Raw genomic sequence first — 26,190 nt, 5'->3', positions numbered from 1 at the left:
CTCTGACCACATAACAGTACTCCAGCCTTCCTCAGATGACTGTCACTTTACACAGAGCCTCTTGCACATTTCATCTAGAAAAAAAGAATGTTCTCCTAAGAATATTAAAATTTTGTTTCTCCTTCTAGATCATTGGCTGTTACATGCTACATGCATTCCAAGTGGGATTTCCTTTTCTCTATTGATATGAACAATATTTTTTTTCTAGTACTTTTGCAAAAACCTTTTGTTACAGTCAACATGATCAGTCAAACACCACTGCTGTAGATAACTTGGAGCAGCAAGAAGTTAGAACTTTTGTACTTCATCTTCTGAATGAAAATACCACTGCTTTCATGTATGAAATCCCTCACTTTCACATTTGGAAAGTCCTCAGTAAGGTAGCATCCTAGTCTCAGATGAGTGGTGAAAATTTCCTATTTCAGTACTTCTCCCATCCTTTCCCTAGAAAAGAAAAATTGGAACTTCACAATTTTTTTCTTTCTCTTAATTATAACCTGCTGGTTCTGTCTTGAAATATTCAAGGATAATAATCAATGTTACAATTGAGAAATAATATTGCTAAAGTCTATATGGGAATGGGTGAATGCTGATCTAGTCAAGAGGATAATTACCAATTACTGCCAAGGAAATCAGCACAGACCTGAAAGGATACCACCTAAGGACTATTGCTGTTACTTGATTTTGGAAATAGTTTAAATTTTTTTTCATCATTCCAGACGGTGGGAGAAACTGTGATTGCTTCAAGGCTGCCAAAAAATTAAAGTGGGAAAAATGTGAGCAATTCCTTGGTGTCAGCCTTTGCCCTGCACATTCTAGTTGCATTATTTCTGCTTGGGGTGGAAGTCTGGTAGTGGTCACTTTGATCTGGCAAGCTGGAGATTTTGCTCCTGAGTGTGAGATTAATTTAGAAACTTCTTGCATAAAAGTCTACCTTCATCTGTCCTGCTAGCCTGGTTCATGCAAACACTTTCATAATTATGAGGAAGGAGTTTTTCTAATGTGAGTCTTCTTAGCCAGTAAGTTTCTTATTACACATTACAGGTCTGCTAGGAAGAGCTAGTTAAGGAGAGCTAGTTCGTAAGTAAAAAATTAACATTTCCCCTTCTGTCTTTTGAGAAGAGAAGATAACTATGATTACTGAGCCAGGGCTGGCAGAAAGGGCACAATGCCTGAAGAAGTGAAAAGTGTTGAGGCCACAAGCAGTCAGACTGAGAGAAAGAAACTTGGAGCTTCTCCAAGCAGTTTCTAAACTGCTGTTTCTCCAAGACCAGACCTTCAGCTGGCACAGCCTAAGGACGCAGGATCTGGTGCCTGCCTGAGGTAAGCACAGTTTTTGAGTGGGGCCACCTGGTCCTCTAAGAACACAGTTTTCCTCTCAGATTCATGCCAGCATGCTGAGGACCTGCAGTCCTCACACATTACCTGTGAGAAAAAGTTTTTAAGGGCAAGGTTGATTGTGGAAAACTCTCTTTTAGAATGTGATGAAAAACCTGCACCATGAAAGGGAGTGTGAGATGAGCTGTACCTTGTTGTGCTCACATTGCTGCAGAGAAGAGAGGCAGACTTTGGCTACACAGCAATCAGTGTCACTTTATTTTCTAATACCAAAAATACTGAGTTGTGCCATGTTCACAGGGGCATAACAAACACTTCTCCACTCACAGTGTTGAAAGAAATGTAGCCCTTCTACCCAGGGAGGTTTCAAAACTTACATCAGAGAAATCCTGTTACGTTTCTTCTGTTTGTTATCCCTTACAGATTGGTGGTGCTAATTCTGTAGCTACTGTGACAGAAGAGTTGCAAAATTACAGTAAAGACACAAGAAGAAGAACATCTCTGTGACAGAAAATATATTCACTGCTTGACCTTTAGTGGTGTCAGCTGCCATCATTGCCTCATGGCTGATCACAGTAGCTGGACAGACTACAGGCAGTAAAAGTGGTCAGAGGTGCTATTAACAGTACAACCTAGAACAAACCATGTGTGAAAATCACTTGTATGTGTCATTTCCGGTTAATAATTCCTGGAAAATAAACATGTTATTTCAAATGCTCAAATTATGACAAGGAAATAGTGTCTCACCTCCACTTTAAGTAATGTATTCTGAATATAGGAATTGCCATATACTGGAGTGCCAAGCAAATGATTTATAGTCAAGAGATGCCTTTGCTGATAAGCTTTGAGGTAAAGAGCCCAGACTGGCACTGGTTCCTGGCTTAGGCGGCCTCATTCCTTCTGGCACCTCATCAAACTGCCCTCTGAAAAATTCAGCTATGCTTCTGTCAAAAGCTAGACTGACAGCCTCTGTCTGTCAGTCTTGGGGGCAGGCACTGCTGGAAACTCCCAGCTCCAGTGACCTTCCCAAAAGTTTGCTCTAAACTAATTGATAGCAGGTCTGTACTCATTTGTTCTTAGGCCAACATCAGGTTTTAGCTCAAACCCAACACAGCATTTTGTAATTTGGTATTTTTACAGAAGGTAATCAAGTGCCTTCAAGCTTTCTCTTAACTGGGAGAAACAACTATGCTGTTTTTGTCTTCTTTCAAAAGATCTGTGAGTCTGCACAGAACTCTGACTGTAGCACTGTGCAGTACAGAGGTATTAGGAATTGTTTGAGACCAGGTTTGCTTCAGCCTGTAAGTTGAGGTTTCTGAGCCTCATGCTCTCTTTCAATTTTGTAGCTGCCTTTTCCTCCTTCTTGAATTTTTCTGTCTAATCTCATATTTCAGTATCCAGGATACTCTGGGGTCTGTGAGTAGCATGAGGAAACAGTTGTATCTGCATTTCGAACAAGCTGGTTTCTTTCAATGTCACAAATGGGTCATTTAGGTCATTCATAAAATCGCCATTGAGGGTATCGGCAAAAGCATGTTCAGTATAAATATGGGAAAGTGTGACTTAAGAATGTTTAGTGGCAAAGTTCACTCTATGACCTAGTATATATATAGATGAAGAACGCATAGAAAAATTGCACTATGAAGCATACTTAAAACAATTGGATTAGAATCAGTTTAGAATAATTCACATATAGTCTGAGGATGCAAAATTATAAGGATGCAAAAGGGAAAGGGAGACCCCCCACTGCTGACCCATGGAGTTCAAAGAAGACCCCCTTGCTTTCTAAACTCCTGATGAAGCCTAGATGCAGCTGAGCACAGTCTTAGTACCAACCCCTTGGTCAATGGTTTATGTCTAAAAGTTTTGGCAGTGCATGATGACTGACAAATTTAACATTTAGAAAGAGAAGCAGCAAGATTTACTACAGTTACACAGTTACTTGATAATTCAAGACGGCAAACTCATACTATAGAGGGTATTGGAATGAATTCAGACACACACAAAACCAGATGTATATATGGTTATATATGCAAGAGGTACCTGTTAAGATTTACACTAAGTGCTTTTGCATATCTGAAGGTGAAGGTCTCAACGAGCTGGTACCAGCACAGGCCCTGTTTTTAGTTTTCAATTACTGTTCTGAGTTCTCAGAACTTTGTGAATTGCTGAGCTCTCTGCGGAAGACAGTGGTGTGGCCACTGCAGTCCAGGGGAATGCAAAGGGCCTCACTTGGGACTGCTACTCATAGGGTTGCAAGTTGTTTGGCTTTAGACATCAGTCAGTCTCCATCCTGGCCTCAATGTAGACCAGTAATTTTCCTCAAAATTTCAGAAACAATAATATTATTCCATTTGGGCTATGATTCAGGCAAGTTAAATTCCAAGGCTTTCAGAGTTATCTCTTGTCCCCTTCCTTGGTTAGGCAACAGAATTTCTAGCTATGGACCAGGATACGATGATTTTGATAAGTTCAAGAGGAAATTCATCACCCGAGAGCAATTTATCAAGCAATTTAGCAATCTATCTAACAAGAATTCCTGAGGTCTCAGAACAGTTTTGGAGACAGCCGGAATGCACCACCACATGTGCTAGAAGTCTCTTTTTAAATGGTGAATTTAAATGAGCTATGGATTGGCTGATCTGAAAGTAGACTGAAAAACTCAATTTCACTGTTTCACACCTGGTTACATATTTTGCACTAGTAATCTAACATATTGGCTAATAATTTTATTCATATGAATAATCTCTGGCTTTATCCTTTGTACAGTATGGACATGGAATAAACAGAATAAAAATAAGGCAAAAACTTTAAATAATTTATCACTGTAGTTTTAGTTCCCTGGTATTACAATCTTCCATTCCTCAGTATGTCTTGTTTTGTGAAACAGTCTTCTCTCTTACTCAAGCAATTGCAATAAAAACAATAACCCAGAGATACATTGACATCCAGATTTTTAAAATCCTGCCCATTACAGTATCACATTTTCCCCTGAGAATGGGGGAGGAAGAAAGAATCTCCATTGTTTTGAGTGGGAAGTGCTAGGTTCCGAGTTAAAAACTGTGATGTGAGTTGAGTTCTGTAAAACTGAGAACTCTTTATGAGTGAGAATGCCTGGCAGCTGATTCCCTGGCCCTGCAAATATATCCACTAAATTATCCCAAAACCTTTGTGATCCAGGAAATGCTCTAGTGTATGCCTCTGCTGTAAAGTTTGCCCACTGGTCATTCAGACTGCTATAACAAAGGGGCTGAGAAGCAATAAGAAAATGTCACCACAAGCGAGGTGTACCATGCAGGAAAGCTGCTCTTTTGATACTGTCGTGGAGTGGAATTTCACTTGAACTTTTCTGTAGCATAGCCCCTACTTAACTCTTCTGATTGCATTATGCAAAGTCAGGATCATGTCCCTAGCAAAGGCAAAGGTTGACAGGGAGTACCACCACCGCTACAGGCAGTGCTCCAGCCTGTCCAGTTGGCTCTCCTGCTTCTCCATGGCATGAAGACAGTAAATAGCTCACACAAATGTTTACTGGCTCCAGTGCTTTTGTTAACATTGCACCAGGTTTTCTGCTTTCCTAGGAAAGTTGGAACATGAAATACCATTAAATGAGTGGAAACTTGAGAATAGCAATGCAGGAGCTGAACTAAGAGTTTTCACATGGAATTTGCTCTAGCAAAACTCACTCTCTTTGACTTGTTTCCTGGGTTTTATGTTGTTTCAGGATGAACAACAGTTACTGGGCTTTCTCAGATATTCACAAGGTTTGTTGCTATACTAACTTTTACTTTCTTCATTTTTTTGTTCCATAGATAGGTTTTCCACTATGTTGTCCAGTCCTGTTGTATTAGACCACTAAAGCAAGAATTATATTTTTTAAAATTTTTATAAAGCACAGCAACATTCTGGAGTTTGACCAGGCATCCAAGAAATAAGTGATAACAGTAGGTAGAAATTTCGATTAATCAATGATGTGTAATTAATCATGTTTACATTACTGATTCTCTCCTAAAGCTCAGACCCTATTCTACAGCTACGTGCTTAGGTAAACTCAAGACATATTCAGGAATATGGAATGGGCCACTGTAGTGATCCTGAACAGAAGATTATTGCTCAGAGCAAATGACCCACAAAACAACTATCCTGTTAAAATCATGGGCAGTGCTATCCTGCATAGTGCAGAGTAGATGTCTTGGCCTTCAGTCCTGAGTTGGTTTGACTTCTGCACTTCAACTTTTTCTGCCCAGAACTCTGCATCTATTACATCCTAACTGATTTTGGCAGCCTCTAGTGAAGGTACAGCCCAAGTCATAAGATTCTCCTGCTAAGCTGAATAAAAAAAAATCATGTCCACTTGAACTTCTCCATATAGCCAGCCTTCATCCTTTTCTGCCTCAGAATGATGAAAGACACAGTCCATGGCCAGAACTACAGTGCTAAGGTCTGAATGCTCAGGTGATGAAAAAAAAATTTACGTAGGTATGGTACACATAATTTGAGTTCTATTGAAAGCAAAATTCTAATCATAAGCACTGAGTACTTTAAGAACTTGATCATGTGGTGGTTAGTGAGTAGAAAATTCTGTTTCCATTGTTTTCCCTTTCCCCTCTGAAGCTGTCCTGGTTCCATTCTGGCCATGATGTTTCTTGCCTGGCTGAGGGTTTTGAACTTAGAAGACAGAAAAGATTCTTGTGTTCAAGAAATGACCTGAACAAAAAAACATGTAATCTCTAAGTGAATGTGCAAAACAGGTTATACAAATGGAAATGAACCTGCAAGCATAAATTCATCTCTGGGGACTCCAGTTGATAAAATTTCCTTCACTGGCCTCCAAATGTCACTGAAGTCTTTGCTTCAATTAAATATGAATTATTCTGATCTTCATGTAACTTGGTAATTATTTATTGGTATTGGTCACATGACTTACAAGATAACTTTCAGTTTCATGAGTGTTCACTTTGAAAATATCTTGCTCTCAAGAATAGCCTCCAACATGCAGCATGCCATGCAGCAGTAGCCCATTGCAGACACAATCCCTTTTTGGACTTTCAAGTAATTACAGGTTTTTCTAGCAAAAAACAGCTCTATTATAATTTATTTCTACAGTCAAAACCGTAATGAAGTTCACTTGAAAGCATTTTTCTGCTTTAAAGGCAGGAATTGCAATTGCTATTTCCAAGTGGGATGAGCAAGCCAGTATTGCATGGAACTGGCTGAGTTTATGCTGTGGCCCAGGGATTTCCACATCTGTGGGCTGTGCTATGCATCTGTGGGATGTTTTTCTTAAGACCCTAGGTGCACATGGTGGGTAATGCAGAAGTATGGGAAAGTCCAGTGTCTACCTCAAGGGGGTTTCATTTCGGGTGAGAATAGCCAATGAATTAAACTGTATGATGTTACTTGCTTTATGTACACATACTGTATATTATAATTTCTATGGCTGCTGTCCACCCTTCATCACACCTCACCATATCCATCTCCACTACTTCAGATTTTCAATCTCTGCATTAGTGAAGAAGGGACTTTGATGGAACTCAATGAGCATAATGGTGATGGAATCAGAACTGTCCACAACATGCAGTGATCACACACTACACACCATCTTTTATGCCAGATTTTTATTACAGTCCAGGGTCACAGACTAAGTGAATTCAAAGGACTCTTATAAGGAGGGTCCATAGACTTAAGGAATGACAGCAGTAGATATATCAATCAAAAGATAGGAAAGGTGGTGGGTTGCTGGGGAGCTTGGGAACTGGCACGGCAAAAATTGTGTGTTAAATGATATGGGTCCTTGCCTGTTTTTTGCTGGGATGGAGTTAATTTTTGTCTTAGTATCTAGTAGTGTGTTTTGGACTCAGTAGGAGAATAATGGTGGTAACACATTGATATTTCAGTTTTTGCTAAGTAGTTCTTGCTGTAAATAAAAAACTTTTCAGTTTCCCATGCTCTGCCACATGAGCAGGTGCACAAGAAACTGGGAGGGGACACAGCCATGACAGCTGATGCAAATAGGACAAAGGGATTTTCCATCCCATAGAGTGTCATGTTCAGTGTATAAACTGAGGGGAGCTGGCCAGGTGTCACCTGTCACTGCTCAGGGACGTGCTGGTCACCAACCAGCAGGTGGTGTGCAATTGTATTGCACATCACTTGTTTTTCTTCCATTGTGTTCCTTTTTCTCTCTGCTATTTATTACTGTCTTTGCTTTTGTTGTTTTTGGTGTTGCTACTATTATTGTTGTTGTTGTCATTGTTATCTTTACTTGTTTCAATTATTAAACTGTTCTTATCTCAATCCACAAGTTTTGCTTCTTTCTCCCAATTCTTATTCTCATCCCACCATGGGGAAGGGTGTGAGTAAACAGCTGCTTGGTACTGAGTTGCCTGCTGGGGTTAACCCATTACAACTGCTTGATACAGGTTGCACCTGCTTAAATGAAATTATCACAAAAAGATCTCATGCACACTGCAGACGTGGTACTGGTTCATTAGTGAACCTAGTGTAGGCAGACGGAGCCAGAAGCTTGTAGAAAATGCACTTGGAAAAGGGCTTCCTTTGACTGTAACAAAGCGAAAATGAAACAAAACATTCAGAGTATTCTGAAATAGTGTAAGTAGGTTTAGACAAATTGTAAGCACATTCATTCCTCCAAAATTAGTAAGAAAATTTGCAGTGTGAACTCTGACTTCTAGAAATACTGAGAAAAAAACCCAAAAACCAGGAAACAAGAATACCTGGGGGGGGGGGGGGGGGGGGGGGGGGAGGGGGAAAGGCAAATAATCCAAAAATGTAACAATTAGTACTAGTAATCCATAAAAATGCATATAAAAGCATCCACTCAGTCATTACTGGAGTATAAACATTTATCTCTAGAACAGCCATACTATTTAAAATATTTAATCAAAACCATTCAGAGAACTTTGAATGCTAAATGAGGTCCTTTTCAGCCTGTGTAGAGGATAAATTCCTCACCACTGGTATCTGGGTGACAGGATATATGGCATGAGCAGTTGCATGGAATTCCTCAACAATTTTTCCAATGGTAACACAAAAAAATAAATCAATTGAATAACTTACTCTTCTTTGGATTTCATCTCCATGTCCCAGTTCTGCAAAATGAATAATCATTGTTTAAATCCCACCCACATACTAAGACTCAGCTTTAATCTATGCCAAAGCCACCCTAGGAAAGACAGACCAAAAAGCCATGCTGAAGCTGTTCTAAGCAGAAGCAGGTGCTGAGTCAGTGGTGGTGATTCTATTTTCACCCTTTGTTTCTCCTGCCTCTTACTGCCCCAACGATGCTGTGTGTCGTTCATAGCCTGTGAGATTCTGAGGATAGCTCTTTTTGGAAACACTTTGTGACCAAGGTTTCTTGCTATTGCTGGAGGACACGTGAAAATGCTATTCATGCAAATAATCAGCCTTGTGCTTCCTGAAGCCTTCTCTCACAGCTGGCCTCTGGAGGGAGCAGAGGGGCATGAAAATGAAATAGTTGATAGAAGTACTGAGTCAACTATAATAATATGACTAATTTTACCTGGAAGATCATTTCTTTCTCAGCTTTCATGCATGTGATTCCATGTGATCGAAGCAGGCCTAATTACAAACCCTACTAGTTAGCTAACTCTCAATTGCCACCAAGCTCATCACCATTACCTGGGATGCTCACAGGGGCAGTGATGGTCTTGCTCAGCCCAGAATATGGTATCTGTTCTGAACAGCATTGACAAAGCACATCTTAGCAAACAGGCAAGAAGGCCATGTGACAAGAACTTGGCATGAAAACACACCTCAAAAAGGCAGACACAGCACTGAGCTGTGAGGAGCAGAGATGCACTTAACAAAGGCTGCCCCCTCTTGATGGCAGCATGAATGCACTCTGCTGTCAATGGTGGTTTTACTGCAAAACTGTAACAAATTGGGAGCAGATTCCCCTGCACTGTGATTCCCCTCTGGAAGGGATAATTATGCATAGGCCGTTTACTCCCGCTATAACAGTTAAGTGATATCCATTACACTTGCAGGAAAGCCTAGATGAAGTGGCCTTTCCCTTTAAAAGCATGCAGTAATTAGGCAGATCCACATACCCTTTCTCCCTCACAACAGGGCATGAAAGGCCTAGATGGCTAGAAGCCATATTTACCTTCTTCAGCTGCTTTCTCTTTAGCTGCCTCTGCAGTTCCAGCAGTGCAATGGGCTTTGATAAAATTACAATAATGTAAATTTGGCAAGGTGTTCCCACGTCTATTGGGACGCAGAAGATTTTATGAGTTTTCCAGTTCTGCAAGGCATTTAATAGGGCAGGCAACACTCCCAGGAGAAGGTATTTTTAGTTCTGTAGAATAATGCATTACCTCCACTGATCTGATTTTAACCATACTCAAGCTATCGGAACTGTCATGTTTTTCTCGTGCATTATTGCTAACTGCATGACAGATCACATTGCATTTGTCCAACATGTAGCAGCACATGCACCTCGCCTTGGCATCTGTCTCTGGCTTATTATTTTACATCTGTTGGTTGTCATTCAGAGCTCTTTCACATTTATATGCATGTACTCCTCAGGAGCTAATCACCAAAACTTGCCTGGAGTGCCATTCTAAAGATGGAAATGGTTGGATGGGATACCCTTCCAAACAGATTATTGGGCATATTGCCATGAGGAAACTCTCAAAAAGAAAATCTTTACTTTGGCTATTCTGCATGAATTTCCCTTTAATAACATTTCCCTTTAATGCAATTTTTAGCTGTCATTTTCAAACTTTTTTGCACCTTTTCCTGTAACATCCCATCTTTGACATTTTCCTTCAAGTACCAAGTCTTGTGAAGCTCTCACAACATCTGAACTTCTCTCTTACATCATTGAAGTACCTGCTTTAAAGAAGCTATTCTTAATTAAATCTTACTTTTCCACATCTTCTGTACATATGACTGTAACAGTTATTTGACATATTGCAGTTTTTAAAGTGGATTCTAGAGTCTGGGTTTTTAAACTAATATTATGCTGGGTCCTTCCTAAATTCACAAAGGTCTCTGCCAAACAGGGAGACCTTGTAACAATCCTTCCTTAAACCACATTTCCTACCTAGCACTTTCAGATGTGTATTTTTTGTTTTACCTTCCTTTAGACTACCTTCCCAATTTTAAAAAGAGTTTTTAATGAATAATTTATCTATTTTGATACAAAATCTTATGCTGAATACTTTATTATTATTGCAAATAACATATTCATTGGGGGGTTTTTCCATGATGCTTACAATAATTTGAACTGGAAAAAATATGCTAGCAGAAAATAAACTGCAAGTAATAGATTTTTGATGAAAGAGGAAAGGCTCTATTTCTTTGTGAAAATTTCTTTGTGAGAACAAAATGTAAAAATGAAGACAATTGCTTTTCCATAAAGAATGGCAGCTTTCACCATCTGACCTAAATTACAGTCTTCAGTTTGGAACATATTCTTCATTCTATATTTTTTAAAATCAATTTACAGCATTATAAAGCTTCCCTAATGTAATGACATGCCCTCTAATCTTTTAGTCAGTCACATGACCAAATTCCATTTATATTAATCACAGCTCAAAGCAAATCAAATACAGTATTTTTTTCTTTCTACATGTCATTACACTGTGGGACTCAGGAGCTAATTGCTTGCATACTCAATAATTGACTTGAAAATACAAAATTTTGAAAGAATTTTCCAACTTTAGGTACCGTTGAACTTAAAACAACTGTTCTAAATATTTCTTCTATACTTGAAGTTATCTGGAATGCTCCGGTAGAGTTTCCAAAAGATTTTCAGTCTGAAATTGACTCACTTTCTGCAATAATAAAGATCTAATTGTAATTACAGTGTTGTGACTCATTCTAATTCTGCAAAGGATCCTTGAAAAAACCTGTCCCCATTGCATTGGGTAACAAGAACCACAGGGTGAAATGCCAAAGAAAGCAGCCCCAGGACTGGGAAATATTTCTTCCTGGCACAGGAAGTGCTGTCACTATTTCCTTCTCAGCAGAATTGGAACTCTGAGGTGAGTGATGGAGTCAGCAGTGACACTGGAACCTCAGGCATTCCTCCTGGGACCCAGGCCCTGAACCTCTAGTGCATCCAGGGCTGGATTCCTGGTGAATCACAGCTTTGGAAGGCCCAGATAGCTCTGTAGTATCCCAAAGCAGCTGCGCAGCAGCCCAGGCCAACGAGGGATGGCTGCTGGGCTCTCAGTGTGTTCCTGTGGAAATGCTGCCTTCACGAGCGGGGTGGCAAAGCCCCAGAAGAGAATGGGGAGCGGAGACAGGAGCCTGCAGAGGAAGGGCTGAGGTCTGAGCTCCTGAGCACTGCTGGGCCAAGCACCCTCACCTGTGCCATCCTGTGCTTCCTCCCTCATAGGGAGCCCAAGGCTGCCTCCTGGCACTGGCACAGGTGCAGGATGCCAGAGTGGAAATGTCTTCATCAAAGAAGAGGTGTCAGGACTTGTGGCTGGCAGACCTGGCTCAGGCAGGTAAGCCAGCTCGCACATGGCTCACAGCGGCAGGCTGTGCCTCAGCAAAGGGCAGCAGAGCCCAGGGAGAGAAAATCTGCCACACTGCTCTGCAGCCTGGCAGCTGCTCCAAGGCACATGTCTGCTGAATGCCTGGACAGTTGTAAACTGTGCTTCCCTGGAGCAGATACAAACCTGTAACCCAGTTCTCACTGCTACAGCTGCTGGCAATGGTGAGGGCTGACCTGCTGTGACCGGTCAGAGAGACAGATCCCATCCCTGCTGCAGTCTTTGCACCTTACAGAAATGGCCTGGGACAGAAGGCTCTTGGGAAGCAGACCTCTGATGGAGACAACTCTTGGCCCTTTAGGAAGCAGAGGAACAAATCTTCATGGCTGGGACAGGCAGGTGGGTTACTGCCCTACTCTTTGGGTTTGGGGAGGAAAGCACAGTGGAGAGTGGCCAGCATTGCCAATTGTCAGCTTTCCCTAATATTGCAGGGGTGAAATGGAGGGAGATGGGATTTTGATTGCAGCTGGGTGACACTGGACTCACAGATGAGTATGGTGAATGGGTCTGGTTGGATTGGAGTCAACTTTCCTGGTAGCAACCATTACAGAGCTGTTTTTTGTACTTAACAGGCGTTAATAGCACACCAGTGTTTTGGTCTTGCTGAACAGGGCTCACACAGCATCAAGGCTGTTCATTCGTACTCTGTCTGGTGGCCGGTAGGCTGGAGGTGGGCAAAAGTTTGGGAGCACACATAGCCAGGACAGCTGACTCAAACTAATCAAAGGGGATATTTCATACTATATGATGCTGGTCTTGGCAAAGAAACAGAAGTTAAGGATCTTGGGAGGGGTTTGTTATTAAGGCTTCTGAAGAAATCACTAGACGTACTGAGGCCCTGCTTCCCAGGACACCATCTGTCAATGGAAAAGAAAGAATAAATATTTTTGCTTTGCTTTGATGCACATCCTTTGTTTTTTTTTCACTGAACTGCCTGTATCTTGACCCATAAGCTTTTTCATCTTATTTTCTCCCCTGTCCTACTGAGTGATAAAAATGTTTGTGGCTACTTGGCGTCCAGACAAGGTCAACCCTCCACAATCCTTTTTGGCACCTAGTATGTGGATTGAGAAAATGGGAGTTCTGAATTGAGCATGCTATAGCCGTAGCAGTTATTAATCGGCAGGTTCTGTGTCTTTGAAGTTGGCTGGCTGCACTGAATACCTCTTCATTTTGTTGAGCTTTGGAGCATGTGAATACAAATGTGTGCTTAACTGTGCTGAGGAAGTTATGCTGCAGAGACAATGAGAGAATACACCTTCCTCTTTGCTGAGATTGATACTGGTGATTTCACTGCATGGACTTCCAAGGTTCTTGTTCACCCTTATGTGAAGTGTTTAATACTACTAACTGATGTTTGGTTTGTGGCAAAAACACCCTATTCTGGACAGGCCTGGAGGCCTGATGTATCCTTTGCACAGACTACCTGAGGACAATGTACTTCAAGGGCCCAAAAGGGTACCAATGAGCTTCCAGTGTAGCCATCCTAAATATGGAGAAGATTAAACAGCTGACTAGCTTGTCTGGCTTCTCAGAACTTTTCTCTGTTGTGGCTTTATTGTGAGGGGATGAACAGCAGGCTCATTGCCACCACAACAGTGCACCAGCAGTGATACTGCAGCAGCTGAGATTCCTTGGCTCCCACCTGCAGGCTAATTCACCCATTGGAGACCCAATGAATGATCAGTGTCTTTTAAATATCACTTAGGGTCCATGCAAAAGCCTGGTGGAGGGTGAAAAATAACAGGCACCTTTGTGTCCTGAATGAAGATGTCATGCTGCTCCTGAGTGCTGCTATACTTGATATGTTGGAGTCCCTGTGCCAGCTGGAGTAAAGGACGGACAATGGCATGCTACAACAGATATTATCAATGGTTTCTTCTCAGTTCCTTTGGCAGCAGAAGCAAAATTTTGATTTCATGTGACAGGGTGTCAGGACACCTGGAATGGACCACAGCAGGCTGGAAGCAGTCCTATCATTTGTCACGGACTAATCAGAGCTGCACAGTTACCAGAATGATCCCTCTGTACATTTATCATACATCGATGACATCAACAGGTGGGATAAAAAAGCATTCTAGGTGGCAGCAGGGTTTAGAGGGGTGAGAGTCTGTGATTTGATTTCCAAGGAATTAAGTAGCAGAGTGTCTAGAGTATGGTGAAGAGGTCAAGTCTGGGTTCTTTTGATGTTGAGAGAACAGTTGGGACTAGCAGTTACAGCAGAGCAGGGCTAGCGAGCAGCAGGGCACCTGAGCTCCCAGGATCTAGCACTCCTCTCCCCAGCCTCACCTCTTACAAGACACATTTTCTGCCAGTTGTGCCTGTGCTGAGAGGTGATGGTCATGTCTGCTTCCTTGGTGTTGCAGGTGGGTTTTGCAGCTACATCCCACTGCTTAGCTGAACCTGGAGCCTCAAACGGCCCTGCTGAAGTCTGCCTCATGAGGGAGCTGTGTTCCCAGGAAAAGAGAGCATGAGTTGATTTCACCCTGTACATCCGTCCTAGACATCCAGAATGGGGCTGAAGAAAATCTCCCTTCCCTCCTCCTGCACTCCTTATTGAAGGAATGTGTCTCTACACAGTTCGTAGTTGTGTCCCATACAGACACTGCAGTAGGGAATATGAGGATTTAAGACTGTGGGGAACAGGATAGGGGTATGCGAGCCTACGGAAAACAGGATCACTGCCTACCAGCAGAAGGGATCCACTTCTGGAGGAGTTTCCTTGTGCTCTGTCAGGGCCCCACCTCAGGACAAACTGAGTGTGTTCTTCTGCCCCTTTAGAGTCCTGGGGATTGCCCTGTCTGACTGGCTGCATCAAGGCCAAATATGCTGGGAGTGGCCACAAAATTTCATTTTGCATCAAAATGTTCGTAACTTTTTTTAAATTTTCCAAGACTTAAAACAAAATATTTCACAGTTAGGTTTCAGCTTTTTGAGTAGGTAGGCAAAAGGAGGAGGAATGGGAGATTAAGATAAAGGAAGGAAAGAAGAAATGCATCTGGAGAGGCAAATACAAAAAGCGAAATGAGCACAAGCAGGCCAAACACATCTTCCATTTTCATGGTTGCTGTTGTTGAAATAACCAAAATTCTAGCATTCAGTAACAAGAAAATTTAATATGGAGAAAAATCATGATATTATGAACATTAAGTTAGCATTTAGCATAGATTTAAAAAAAAAAAAAAAAAAAGAAATTGTAATAGTCCCCACTATAATTACTGTGGATTTGTGGATTCTTTAAAAGCAGGGAAATTTTGTTTTGCCCATGAACCTGCCTCCTTCTCCAGACACCAAGTGGCCACGGCCTTAAATGGAAGGTGTAAAAATGGAAGGAAGGATGTACATGCAAGTACTCAGCAGCTCAATGTGTGAAAAACAGCAGTTCAGCAGCTTTGGCCATCCCAGAATAATATCTCTTCTTGTTAAGCTCCCTTTTCACATGACCTCTATAGAAACAAAACCTATGGCTGGAGGAGGATGCAGAGTTATTTTTTGTTTGTTTGTCTCTCTGTTTGTTTTTTCTGTCATGATTCTGAGCCAGCAAGTGTCTCAGCCCAGTAGTAAAATAGCAGGCACACAGGAATGTAGGAAGCCTGAGGTTAAGCCCAAAAACCAAGGTGATGTGTCAGGATCAGAGTCCGAATCATCGAGATACAAGACAATGAATTATGTAAGTGAAGATACTACAGAGTAGCACAGGTAGGGGTCAGTAATAAAGTCTAGGCTTAAAAGCAGCTCCCAAGTGCAAAAAGGGCAAGCTCTCGCCTTTGGTTTTCTTCACAAGAGCTCCTGTTAGTGACAGAGCAGACACTGGACTCCAGAACTCACACTCTTTCACTCAACCAATGCTCAGCACCTAGAAATCAGAATTATTCAGGCAGTCCCATGGTAACAGCACAAAAGACAAGTAAAGCAAAGGATTGTTTGTTTAATAGAGGTGAAGAACAGCCTTAACAGCAGTAAAACTGGTGCAGCTAATGGCTGGAGGATGTCTGGGCCATAGCAATTATAAAATGATAGAATTAAGGGATGTGGTTAGGAGAACTACCAGCTTGGACTACTGTCGGGAAGCCTTTGGCCTAGTTGACAGTCTCTTGGAAGGCACTTCAAAGAAGGTATTGAGCTGCTGGGGTGAGTCCAGAGAAGGGCAGCGAAGCTGGAGAAAGGTCTAGAGGATAAGTCCTATTAGGAGAGGCTGAGGGACGCAGTGCTGTTTAGTCTGGAGAAAAGGAGGCGCAGAAGGTTACTGCTATCTGGGGGTTGGACTCTTCTCCTAGACAATTAGTTTCAGGATGAGAGGACACAGCCTCAAGCTGTGCCAGGGGAGGTCCAGGCTGGAGATCAGGAGGCATTTCTTGATGGAAAGGGCTGTTAATAATCAGCATGGGCTGCCCAGGGAGGTGGTGAAGTCACCATCATTGCAGTTGTTCATGAAAGGACTGGACACGGGACACGGTGCAATGGTCTAATTGACAAGATGGTGATCAGTCAAAGATTGGGCTCAATGGCCCAGAGGTCTTTCTCAGCCTAAAGGATTCTGTGACTCCGTGCATTCTTGAAGGACAAAGGAATATCTTCTTTTTTGAAGAAAAAAATCTTAAAGGTGCAGAAGTACTGTCCCTAAATACCAAAAGATATGTGGTGGAGGTAGGGGAGGGAAGGGGGAATAAAACCAGTCTGAACAAGAGGGTTTTGGCTGTAATTCACTAAAAGGTTTATGACCTTTGGAAGAAGTGGGTCTCTACTCAGGAAGACTACAAAGTTCCAAATTTGTATGGAGAGAAAATTTAAAGGGTCAAAGCCCAACTAGAACTTAATTTTGCTACTGCAGTAAAAGACAAAATGTTTCTATCAATACATCTGGTGAGCTAGAAGACATAGATGGGGAACAGAACAAGGCCTAATAATCCAAGGGGAGAAAATTATCAGTTTGCTACAGCACTTAGACACGCACAAGTCTATGAGGCCAAATGGGATCCTCCATTTGAAGAGGGAGCTGATGGAAGAGTTCACCATTTGGTGGCAGTCTTCGCTAACCAGGGAGGTCCCAGGAAACTGCAAGCTGGCCAATGTGATGCCCTTCTACAAGGGCTAGAAGGAGGATCTATATAATGCTGATGCACTATGGGCCTGTCAGCCTGTGGAAGGTCATGGAACAGATCATGCTGAGTGCCATCACATGGCACATCCAAAACAACCAGGGATTCTTGACCTTCCCAGTCAGTAAGGATCTAGGGAAGGCAGATGCTACTTGACCAACCTGACCTATGACAGGGTGACCCATTTTAATAGATGAGGGAAAGGCTTTGGATGTTGTCTGTCTTGATTCCAACAAAGCCTTTGACATTATCTCCCACAACATTCTCCTGGAGAAACTGGCTGTTCATGACTTGGATGGGTCACTGTTTATTGGGTAACAAGGTGGCTGGATGGCCAGATTCAGGGAGTGGTAGTGAATGGAGCTACATCCAGCCAGCAGATGGTCAGAAGTGCTTTTTCCAGGGGTCAGTACTGGACCCAGTTTTGTTTAATAGTTAATTTGCTGATCTGGATAAGGGGACTGAGTATACGCTCAGTCATTTTGCAGACAACACCAAGTTGGGCAGGAGAGTTGACCTGATGGAGGGCAGGAACATTCTGCAGAGGGATCTGGACAGGCTGGATTGTTGGGCTGAGGCCAATGGTGTGAGGTTCAATAAGGCCAAGCCTCAGGTCCTGACCTAGGGTCACAACAACTCCACTCAGCACTACAGACTGGGGGTAGTGCCTGGAAAGCTGCCCAGCAAAGGACCTGGGAGTGATATGGTTGACATCTAGCTGAACACAAAGCTGCAGCATGCCCAGGTGGCCAAGAAGGCCACTGGCATCCTGGCCTGTACCAGCAACAGTGTGGCCAGCAGGACCAGGGCAGGGATTGTTCCCCTGTACCTGGCACTGGTGAGGCCACACCTTGAGTTCTGTGTCCAGTTTTGGGCCCCTCACTTGAAAAAGGACATGGAGGTGCTGGAGCCTGTCCAGAGAAGGGCAATGGAGCTGCTGGTGAAGGGTCTGGAGCACAAGTCCTGTGAAGAGCAGCTGATGGGAATCGGTTTGTTAAGTCCAGGAGAACAGGAGAGTCAGAGAAATTTTGACTCTGCAACTACTGGGAAGGAGGCTTTATTGAGGTGGGGGTCAGTCTTTTCTTTCAGCAAATCAGGGGATGAGAAGAAACAACCTCAAGTTGCACAAGTGATGGTTTAGACTGCATTAATATAGAAATAATTTGTTACTGAAAGGGCTATCAGTCATAGACCAGGCTGTTTAGGGAAGTGGGCCAATCACTGTCCTTGGAGATATTTAAAGATGTGGCATTTAAGGACATGGTTTAGCAGTGGATTTGGAAGTGTTAAGTTAAATATTGGGCTTGATGACCTAAATGATTCTATATAGATACGTTTATATGAAAATAAAAGTAGTCTTAATGTGTAGACACAACAGACAGATGACAAGATTTTACAGGCTGCCATCTCTATGAATGGATCTAATCACTGGAGGTAAACAATAAGATGATTTCAGAGGAAAGTTTACTATATTTGTGCTAAAAGGAGATTATGAACAAGCAACAAAAATCAAGGACAGTGTTTACATGGCTCTTATTTTCACATCATGGCAATACTCAGGTTGAAACCATGGTCCATCTTGGCCATACAAAGTTACTAACTGGAATCCTTTTATTATAATAATCAAAACACAATTATATCACATTACTTTATATTTGAAAAGATTTAACAATAATTAATTAATTAATTAATAAGAAATAGAGAGTTCAGGGCTGGTTTTTTTGCAGTTAAAGTTAAAATGAAAGTGCAGAGTCTAAACTAAGTCAAATCCAAAAACATGGATATGAGTGATGTCAACCATGAGAAACATGACCTTCCTGTTCCACAGGACTGTCCAGAAGAGAAGTTGGTTTGATTGGTGTAGTGGCTCCCACTGTTACTTCCTTGTCCTATGTGGTAGACCACACAATCTGGGACAGAAGTCAGGAGGGTCAGTTCTAGCCATACCATGTGTAGTCTCTAATGCTGTAAGGTCCTTTGTGTATCTCCCAAGGTGATCCTGAATTCTCCCCTTTTCCTACCCAGGGTTTTGTTTCAGGTCTCTTCTGAGTGTCTCTGGATTCTCATCAAGTTTCTTTAGTCTCTCCTCATAATTTCTTTGTCTGGGTCTCTTTGTAGGTATCTACTGTGTCTCTCTTGAGAGACCCTGGACAATATCCATTACAAACTGCTAGAGAATGCCTGGTTCCTGTATTCAAATTCTCTCAGTATCTTATATTTGGCTCTTACCTCACTGCCACTCACAGTCTCCCTTTTCCTAAAGCACCTTTACACTTTCTCCACGATGCTTTTACAATTTTCACGGCAGTTAACAAGCTGTTTACTTGTAAATTGTTACCTTCTTCTTTATTCTTTCACAGCTAAATTTCAGCCAGGGCCAGCCCATACTACCTGACACAACCTAGCCATTTCTCTACAAACAATCCTGTAACTCTTCCTATATATTAACTTCATATAATCATCATGTTTCAGTCATCCCCAAGGTGCATGCATGTCAGTAGATTTCCAGCCATCCTGTTGATGTTTCTACTGTGGTTAAAACCATTGTTTCTTGGAGGCAGACTTGGGGAACAGGTTAATATAATCAACTTGCCAACAAGTTCACCAAGCTTGTGTCTTGGAATTGTCAGCAACAGATGCAATTCAGGGACCCTGAAAGCAAAGGCAATCTTTGGTCAAATCTTATCACTGAACTAAATACAAGGTGCAGAGCACTGAAGTCACCACATTATCTCTAGATTGTGCATACCTGGTTTGCAGAGGAAGCTCAAGGCTTGAGACAGGAAACAACACGCGGCAGAAAACTGGCCTGTCACCCCTTGCATCATATGAACTGTTTTTTTTCACTAAGACTTCTATTTGCTACATTTCAAATCAACAACTTTGTTCAGCTGCTGCAATTTCCTTCCTTATCTTCTTCTTACCTTCTTACTGGGGTCTCCACAGATAAGTAATAAAAGAAAGCAATATGCAGTATTTTATGTGGGATCACTGCAGATCATTAAAAAAGAAAAAATATATGAAAACCAGTTGAATCTCCTTTTTATTTTCTTCACTCCTTGATCAGACCAGGAGTACAGACAGCTCTGTTCCACATCTATTTTGTTTTACCCTCTCTACAGGGAAAAAGTAGAATAGTGTGTTGGGTGAGGTTTTTAATTTGTTTATTTAAAATTCTGCTAAAGCCATGCTTGTTTTGCTCAGGCATTACTACCACCTGAGGAAAGCATGAATAACTTAAAGCAACAGAGTACTGAGTCCACCAGAGTATAGCTTAGTAATGTAGCAGTGTTGAAATGGAATCAGAACCTGGATAAAAACACCATGTGTGCCATCGTCCAAGCAGTAACCATTTTAATCAGAGCATAGATTCAGGCCATGTTCTTCGAGAAGTTGCAAATGTCTGGTTTGTACCTTTGCACTTAATTCAGTCCTGTGCTTTGCATCCTGACTCTGAAGACTTAATTTCAAAGTAAGACAATCATCTGTTATCGAGTACAGAAACCATGGTGACTGTACTTCCACAATCCTAAATGACTTTCCAATTATGGAAGGAGATGTGAAATGCAATCTTGGCCATTAAAGATCTCCTACACATCAAACAGATGTTCACAACTTTCACCATGCTGTGAAATACTCATCGAAATAGAAGCCTAATTAACACCTCTTACAAAGACTGCAAAAAGTGACTCACCAGTGTTATGCTGTTAGCAGCAATAACTGGATTCCTTGGACACCACTAGCAATATCATTCACACATGCACCCATGTCAGCCCTTGTAAAGGTGCACATTATCAAGAGAATTAGTCAGGGTAGAACTGAGACATATGATTTTCCAGACTCCAAATTACAGCCTAATGATTACTTTCACAACACAGTTAAGACACATACACAAGTTGTTCTAAAAGGCCGCTTCAATTATTAGCTATTCATGACAATCTGAGTACACAAGGACAATCAGAGGAATAAAAGGGAGATGTTTATATTTTTTTTTAAATAAACTTTTAATGTGCTATATAGGTATGATCACTACAAGATCTTCCACCTATACGCAATACTACACACTGTTAACACACCGCATTTTCACTGTACATTAAAAAATCTTGGAAGAATATTCCTTCACTGGAAAAATATCATACAATCACTTAAATAAACAAAGACAACATTACAGTGCAAACAAAATCCTGGTTTTATTTATTTTGCAATTACTGAGTACTTTCTAAAAGTCTTTTAGAAAAATAATAAAAAAACCTTCCCATGGACAACCAATACGTTCTGAGATTATTTCCTCTTGCTGAACCAAGAACCTTGATCTGATCCTTGAAGCTGTAATAAGTGGTATACTAATTTGTATGATGCATATTCACATGATTTGTATGAAGCAATGGATCCCAACCCAAAATTTGTACACAGCAATAAAATGGCACTTGCTGGCTTCATCTGATTTTTGATCAGACCCACGACAAGAAAGGCCTGGTACAATAGTTATCCCCATGAATTAAAGACAAAGTGCTTAAGGAAGCCAGACAAGGCCTTGGTTAATGATGCTATTGGTTTCTACTGGTAATTGCTGTTAGACAGAGTAGGGGCATGCTTTTTTTCCCCTTTAAAGAAGAGAAACAGACCATGAAACAGCAATCATGCCAGATTCAACACACAAAAGGAGAAATACAACATGTTTCTGTCCCAAAGGGCATGATAGTGTTACTCAAGCCCACAAAGGCCAAGACTCAGAGCAGATGTCACATGATTCCTAATCTGCGTGAACTCTGCCACCTTCATCAACTCCTACTCTGGTGAGAGAATATACTAACTTAAAAGTGCCTATATGCTCTTTTCAGTTGGGTGATGTTAAAAGAATAAAGACTTTAGGGAAATTAAAAAAGCAGGTAGGTGAGTACATGAAAAGGGGATGCTTGTTTTCACTTGGAGAGGAATGTTGTCTCTTTGTCCTCCATTGTCCCACCCTCCTTGGAAAACTGGAAAACCTATTTCAATGCAGCTTCCGATTCTGGGTGAGACGCAGTTTGACCCACTACCATTGCTGCACAGAATGACACTGGGCTCTTCACATACATATGATCAACTTCTGTTCAATCTGCATTGGATGCCATAAAAAGAATAAGGCAGGCTTAAAAGGAAACAGAATATCTAGCACCAGTGACAGTACACGGGTCATCCTTGAGGTTCTTACCCGATTACATAATACCATGAAGCACAACTTTTACAGGCAGTAAGTGGTTATTTCATTACAATTTTCAGATTTGCACTTCTTTCTAAGCATACATAAAAAAATAGTAGTAGCTAAGAAAGCTGAATTAAATAGCACACAATTTCACAGTCCTATTGCTGTCTGTAAAATACATAACCTGCATATAACCAGTTTGCTACTATACCAGCTGATGGGTTAATGCACAACATTCTAGATATATGTGGGAGATGGCACAACATGAGGACTATAAGGCTATAGATTCCCCAGTTCCAGCTTGTGTACAATTATAATTTTTCACTTATCTCACTGAATGAGCACAAAGAGTATGTAGAAAATATGTCCCAAGTGGATGGGCAGGGCTAAGATAAAGAGCAGCTTCCACAGTGCTTCTGGCTGACAGTGACTGGAATACAGCAGGAGACAGGCTTCTGCTCATGGTGAAAAAGAGCACTGGTAAGAAGGTATGTGCCAACGAGGCTATGTCTTAAGAATGCCTTGGTATGCCAGAAAAACAAATTCTGCTCTGCAGTTCTCACAGCTGCAAAAGCCATCTCGTGGAAAGGCAGTGTGATACACATGTTAGCCTGCTACATCAGTAGGAAAGGTGTTTGATCCAGATGAATGAGCAAGTGAAGATTTTGCCTACTAAAGCTTTATAAAAGCCTTTGACCACCCTCATGCATAAATACTAACCCACATATCAAAATTACTTATTCTAACTACTTAAAACATTATGGTGTAACTGCCCCAAACAGAATTAGCTGCCTGTACCTACAAATGAAACTTGCAAATGAAGACAGTAAACATTAAGAGATTATTGTACCAAAAATGATAAAAATATATAACAAACTACTGTTTAACTACATCCCCTATTCATAAGTAATTGACCATGATTTGCTCTCACAAAATTATTTTAAGATTGTGTGGCTTATAGAAGTTCAACATTTGACTACCCCAAGAAACTGCATTAAAAAAATCCCAAACCCATCAAGCTATGTGACCAGAGCCAGAGACTTGCCTGCTAAGCAGCTCCTTCTCAGGTCTATCACGAACACCCTAGGGTCCCTCAGAGTAAGGTTACTCTTTCTCATGGAGAAGTTTCTCAGGGTAGCAAGAAAATAAAAGTTGTTGGTTTTTTACTGCTGAGAAGAACTTGCTGGTTCTTCTCGAAGCACGAAGAACTTTTGTTGGGAAGCACTTTCATTGACATAGAAGGTCTGGGAAGGTAATCTGCTCTCCCTGCACTAAAATAAGTATTCTTTCTCTTACACAGCAATATAGTTCTACAGGCATGCTGCAGCACAAGTGTATCTCACACACAGTCCCACAGACAACTCAGCAGAGAGCCCACATTCACAAGACTAAAGGCTGCCTCTCTCCATCATAGACTCAAGCTCTGAATTCTGGCAATGAATTCTGTGCAACCCAGCTTATCTCTCACCTCCCATCCACAGGAAGGGGTGAGACTAGGTTATTAGAGAGTCCGTACAGCCACAGGGTAGAGCAAGGACAAGTGTTCTGCTCCTTTGATAGGCAGCTTTTTTGTAGTGTAGTAGTGGATGACTTCAGGAACACTGTCGAAGGGAGGGCTGTTCTGGCCCAGGATGTATTTTTCTTTGGTTTTCGTCAGCTTCATATGCATAAAACCTTGATTGCTCCTGCAAGGAAAGCAAAGTATAAGTTCATGCTTATGCATAGGGAAGAGGGGCACAGCACCATGGCAGGCTCTCCTTATGGAGGGGAAACTAGGAGAACAAAATGCCAGTAGCTCTTGGCTGGCAGGCCAAGGCAGTGGCCAGACTGACAGTCTCCAACTGCTACTTGCAAACCCTCATGGACAGTTCACCACAAAAGCAGCCTAAGGCAGTACTTTGTTTTCAGCACCTGTTCAGCCTGTGCAAGGCTGTCCCACACAGAAAGTGATCCAGAGGTGTGCCAGAACACAACCCATTTCCTCTCCATGGCCCTCTCTCCGGCTCCTTCAATATTTTTCTATGAACACTTATTTTCAATATAGCCAGTCATTACTTCTGGACCCAAATATCGGTGGTGTTGGCCTGTCAGAGGTCTGAGGGTCCCTTCACAGGCACAAGCAGTCATAAGCCTTGCTCAGCTAGGCAAGACAAGACCTGTCCTGTTCTACCCTGTGGATGCCTCAGGGCAGACCTTACCATTCCACCCCGGCAATAACTGCCCAGAACACATCTCTGTGCGTAATATGGCGGCTTCAGGTGGGAAAACTACTCCAGGTGAGCATGTTTCCAAGGTTCATGGCATAACACTGCGCTAGACTGAGCACTATAATGAGCAAGGGCTGCTGTCCTGTGGTCTTTCTGCAGGCACTCTTAGAGGGAAGGCTCATTACGCAGGCAGAAGAGTGTCATAGAACTGCCCTGCCCGCTCTTGGCAAAGGAACCTGTCCCACATAATTCCACTCTGATAGGTAGCACCCCCACTGCTGTACAGCACCAGAGGTAAAGCTGGCCTCAGCTCTTCCCAGAAGTGACGCTTCAGTGTCTGTTGTCTTAACATAATATATAGGCTACTTTAAGAGTGTAGAGTTCAGCTAGGGCAACATAAGCGCTGAAGAACAGCTCCTACACATCAAGATGTTAAATGAGGCTTAGGTTTTTACAGCTTGTTTGATGTTCCAGTCCCTAACCTTCTGGCTCTAAGCCATTGTTTCTTCTAGGTGTGTCCAGGGGCAGAGACAGTAGCATTAAAACCTGAGTTGGTCTGTGTCAGCAAAGAAACCCAATTCAAGATCACACAGGAAGCTGCAGCAGGAAAACAAATTATGTTAAAACCAGCTTCTCTAAAATTGGCCATATTCTAGTTAGCAGGTGCACCATTCCCTTTGTAAGTGCCTGTATCATAATCAAGCTCCTATCTTTCAGATGTATTCAACAATTCTCTGATGAAGAGAAAGAACCTTTCTGGTGTGCAGAAACCTCTGCAGGCACTACATTATGGCTCTACATGCTTAAAATCTTTCTTTAAATATCAATTTCTTAGTGGGAAAATATATCTGCCAAGTCATAATTGATCTCTAAATTATTTCCCTTAAATAAGAACAACATCTTTAAATACTTATTGTGAGGACACAAGTATTTCTCTCTTTCTTCCATTCCCTATGAATCTGCTTTGCTACAAAATTACTTAAAAGTGTGCAGATACTTTATTGGAATCACAGGCGCATACTAATTTCAGAACAATCTTTTAAGTGCACCTTGGTGCAGAAAAGGAAAAAACCTTTTTTGAAGAGGAAGACAATGTACATAGTATGAATAAAATGCTACAAGCCACGTATTCATGACACACAGCTATTGCTTCTCCAAGAAGGACCCACATATATTCAAGCTTGTGTCGAACATTGAGTCATTGAGCTTACACAAAAACAATCTCTGCTATATATCCTGACAGGTAAGACTTCTGGAAGGCCACATTGTTTGTGAGGGTGAGGGGAAAAGAATGTGAGCTAAAAGTTGTGAATAGCAGGCTAATGAAATGTATCCAAGGCAAATTTATAGGTTCTGCCCTTGGGATGGAACAAACCCAAGCAGCAGCGCAAGCTGGGGCAAAATAGGCCAGAAAAGCAACTATGGTAGTGAGGACACATGGTGGGATTCAATGGTCTGCCCATGAAGGCCTACTGCAGCCCTGAGTTCCATAGCAAAGTGCAGCCAGCTGGAAGACAGCGACTACTTCTTCTACAGAGCACCCGTGAGGCTGCATCTGTAACTGGTTAGAGGGGTGTCCCATAATAAAAAAAAGTCACTACTGGAGCATATTCAGAGCAGAACCACTAAACATGGTCTGGGGATGGGAATGCCTGATGTGCTAGGATAGGCTTGAGGGAATTGTGTCTATTTAGTGTCCAGGAGAAGAAAAGGTGAGATGGAGGGTGTCAGGTTGAAATCACTCACTGCCTAAAGGGAGAATTACAGAGAAAACAGAAGTTTCTCGGTCAACATGCACAAGCTGCAAGGGA

General features: G+C 41.9%; 1 protein-coding gene across 1 annotated transcript in view; it reads right to left on the bottom strand.

The window, feature by feature from the left end:
• Window positions 1–21,938: 21,938 nt before the first annotated feature.
• Window positions 21,939–26,190, bottom strand: part of SHB (SH2 domain containing adaptor protein B) — a 59,716-nt gene continuing 55,464 nt past the window's right edge. The window contains exon 6 of the mRNA XM_033084958.2: window positions 21,939–23,857. Within this exon, the coding sequence (XP_032940849.1) occupies window positions 23,674–23,857 (184 nt within the window). The 3' untranslated portion in view covers window positions 21,939–23,673. The remainder of the gene's footprint in view (window positions 23,858–26,190) is intronic.

The sequence above is a fragment of the Catharus ustulatus genome, chromosome Z, assembly GCF_009819885.2.
Source record: "Catharus ustulatus isolate bCatUst1 chromosome Z, bCatUst1.pri.v2, whole genome shotgun sequence".
NCBI classification, from domain to species: domain Eukaryota; kingdom Metazoa; phylum Chordata; class Aves; order Passeriformes; family Turdidae; genus Catharus; species Catharus ustulatus.
Note: the sequence above shows the minus strand (reverse complement) of the source record. Positions and strands in the feature narration are given on the sequence as shown.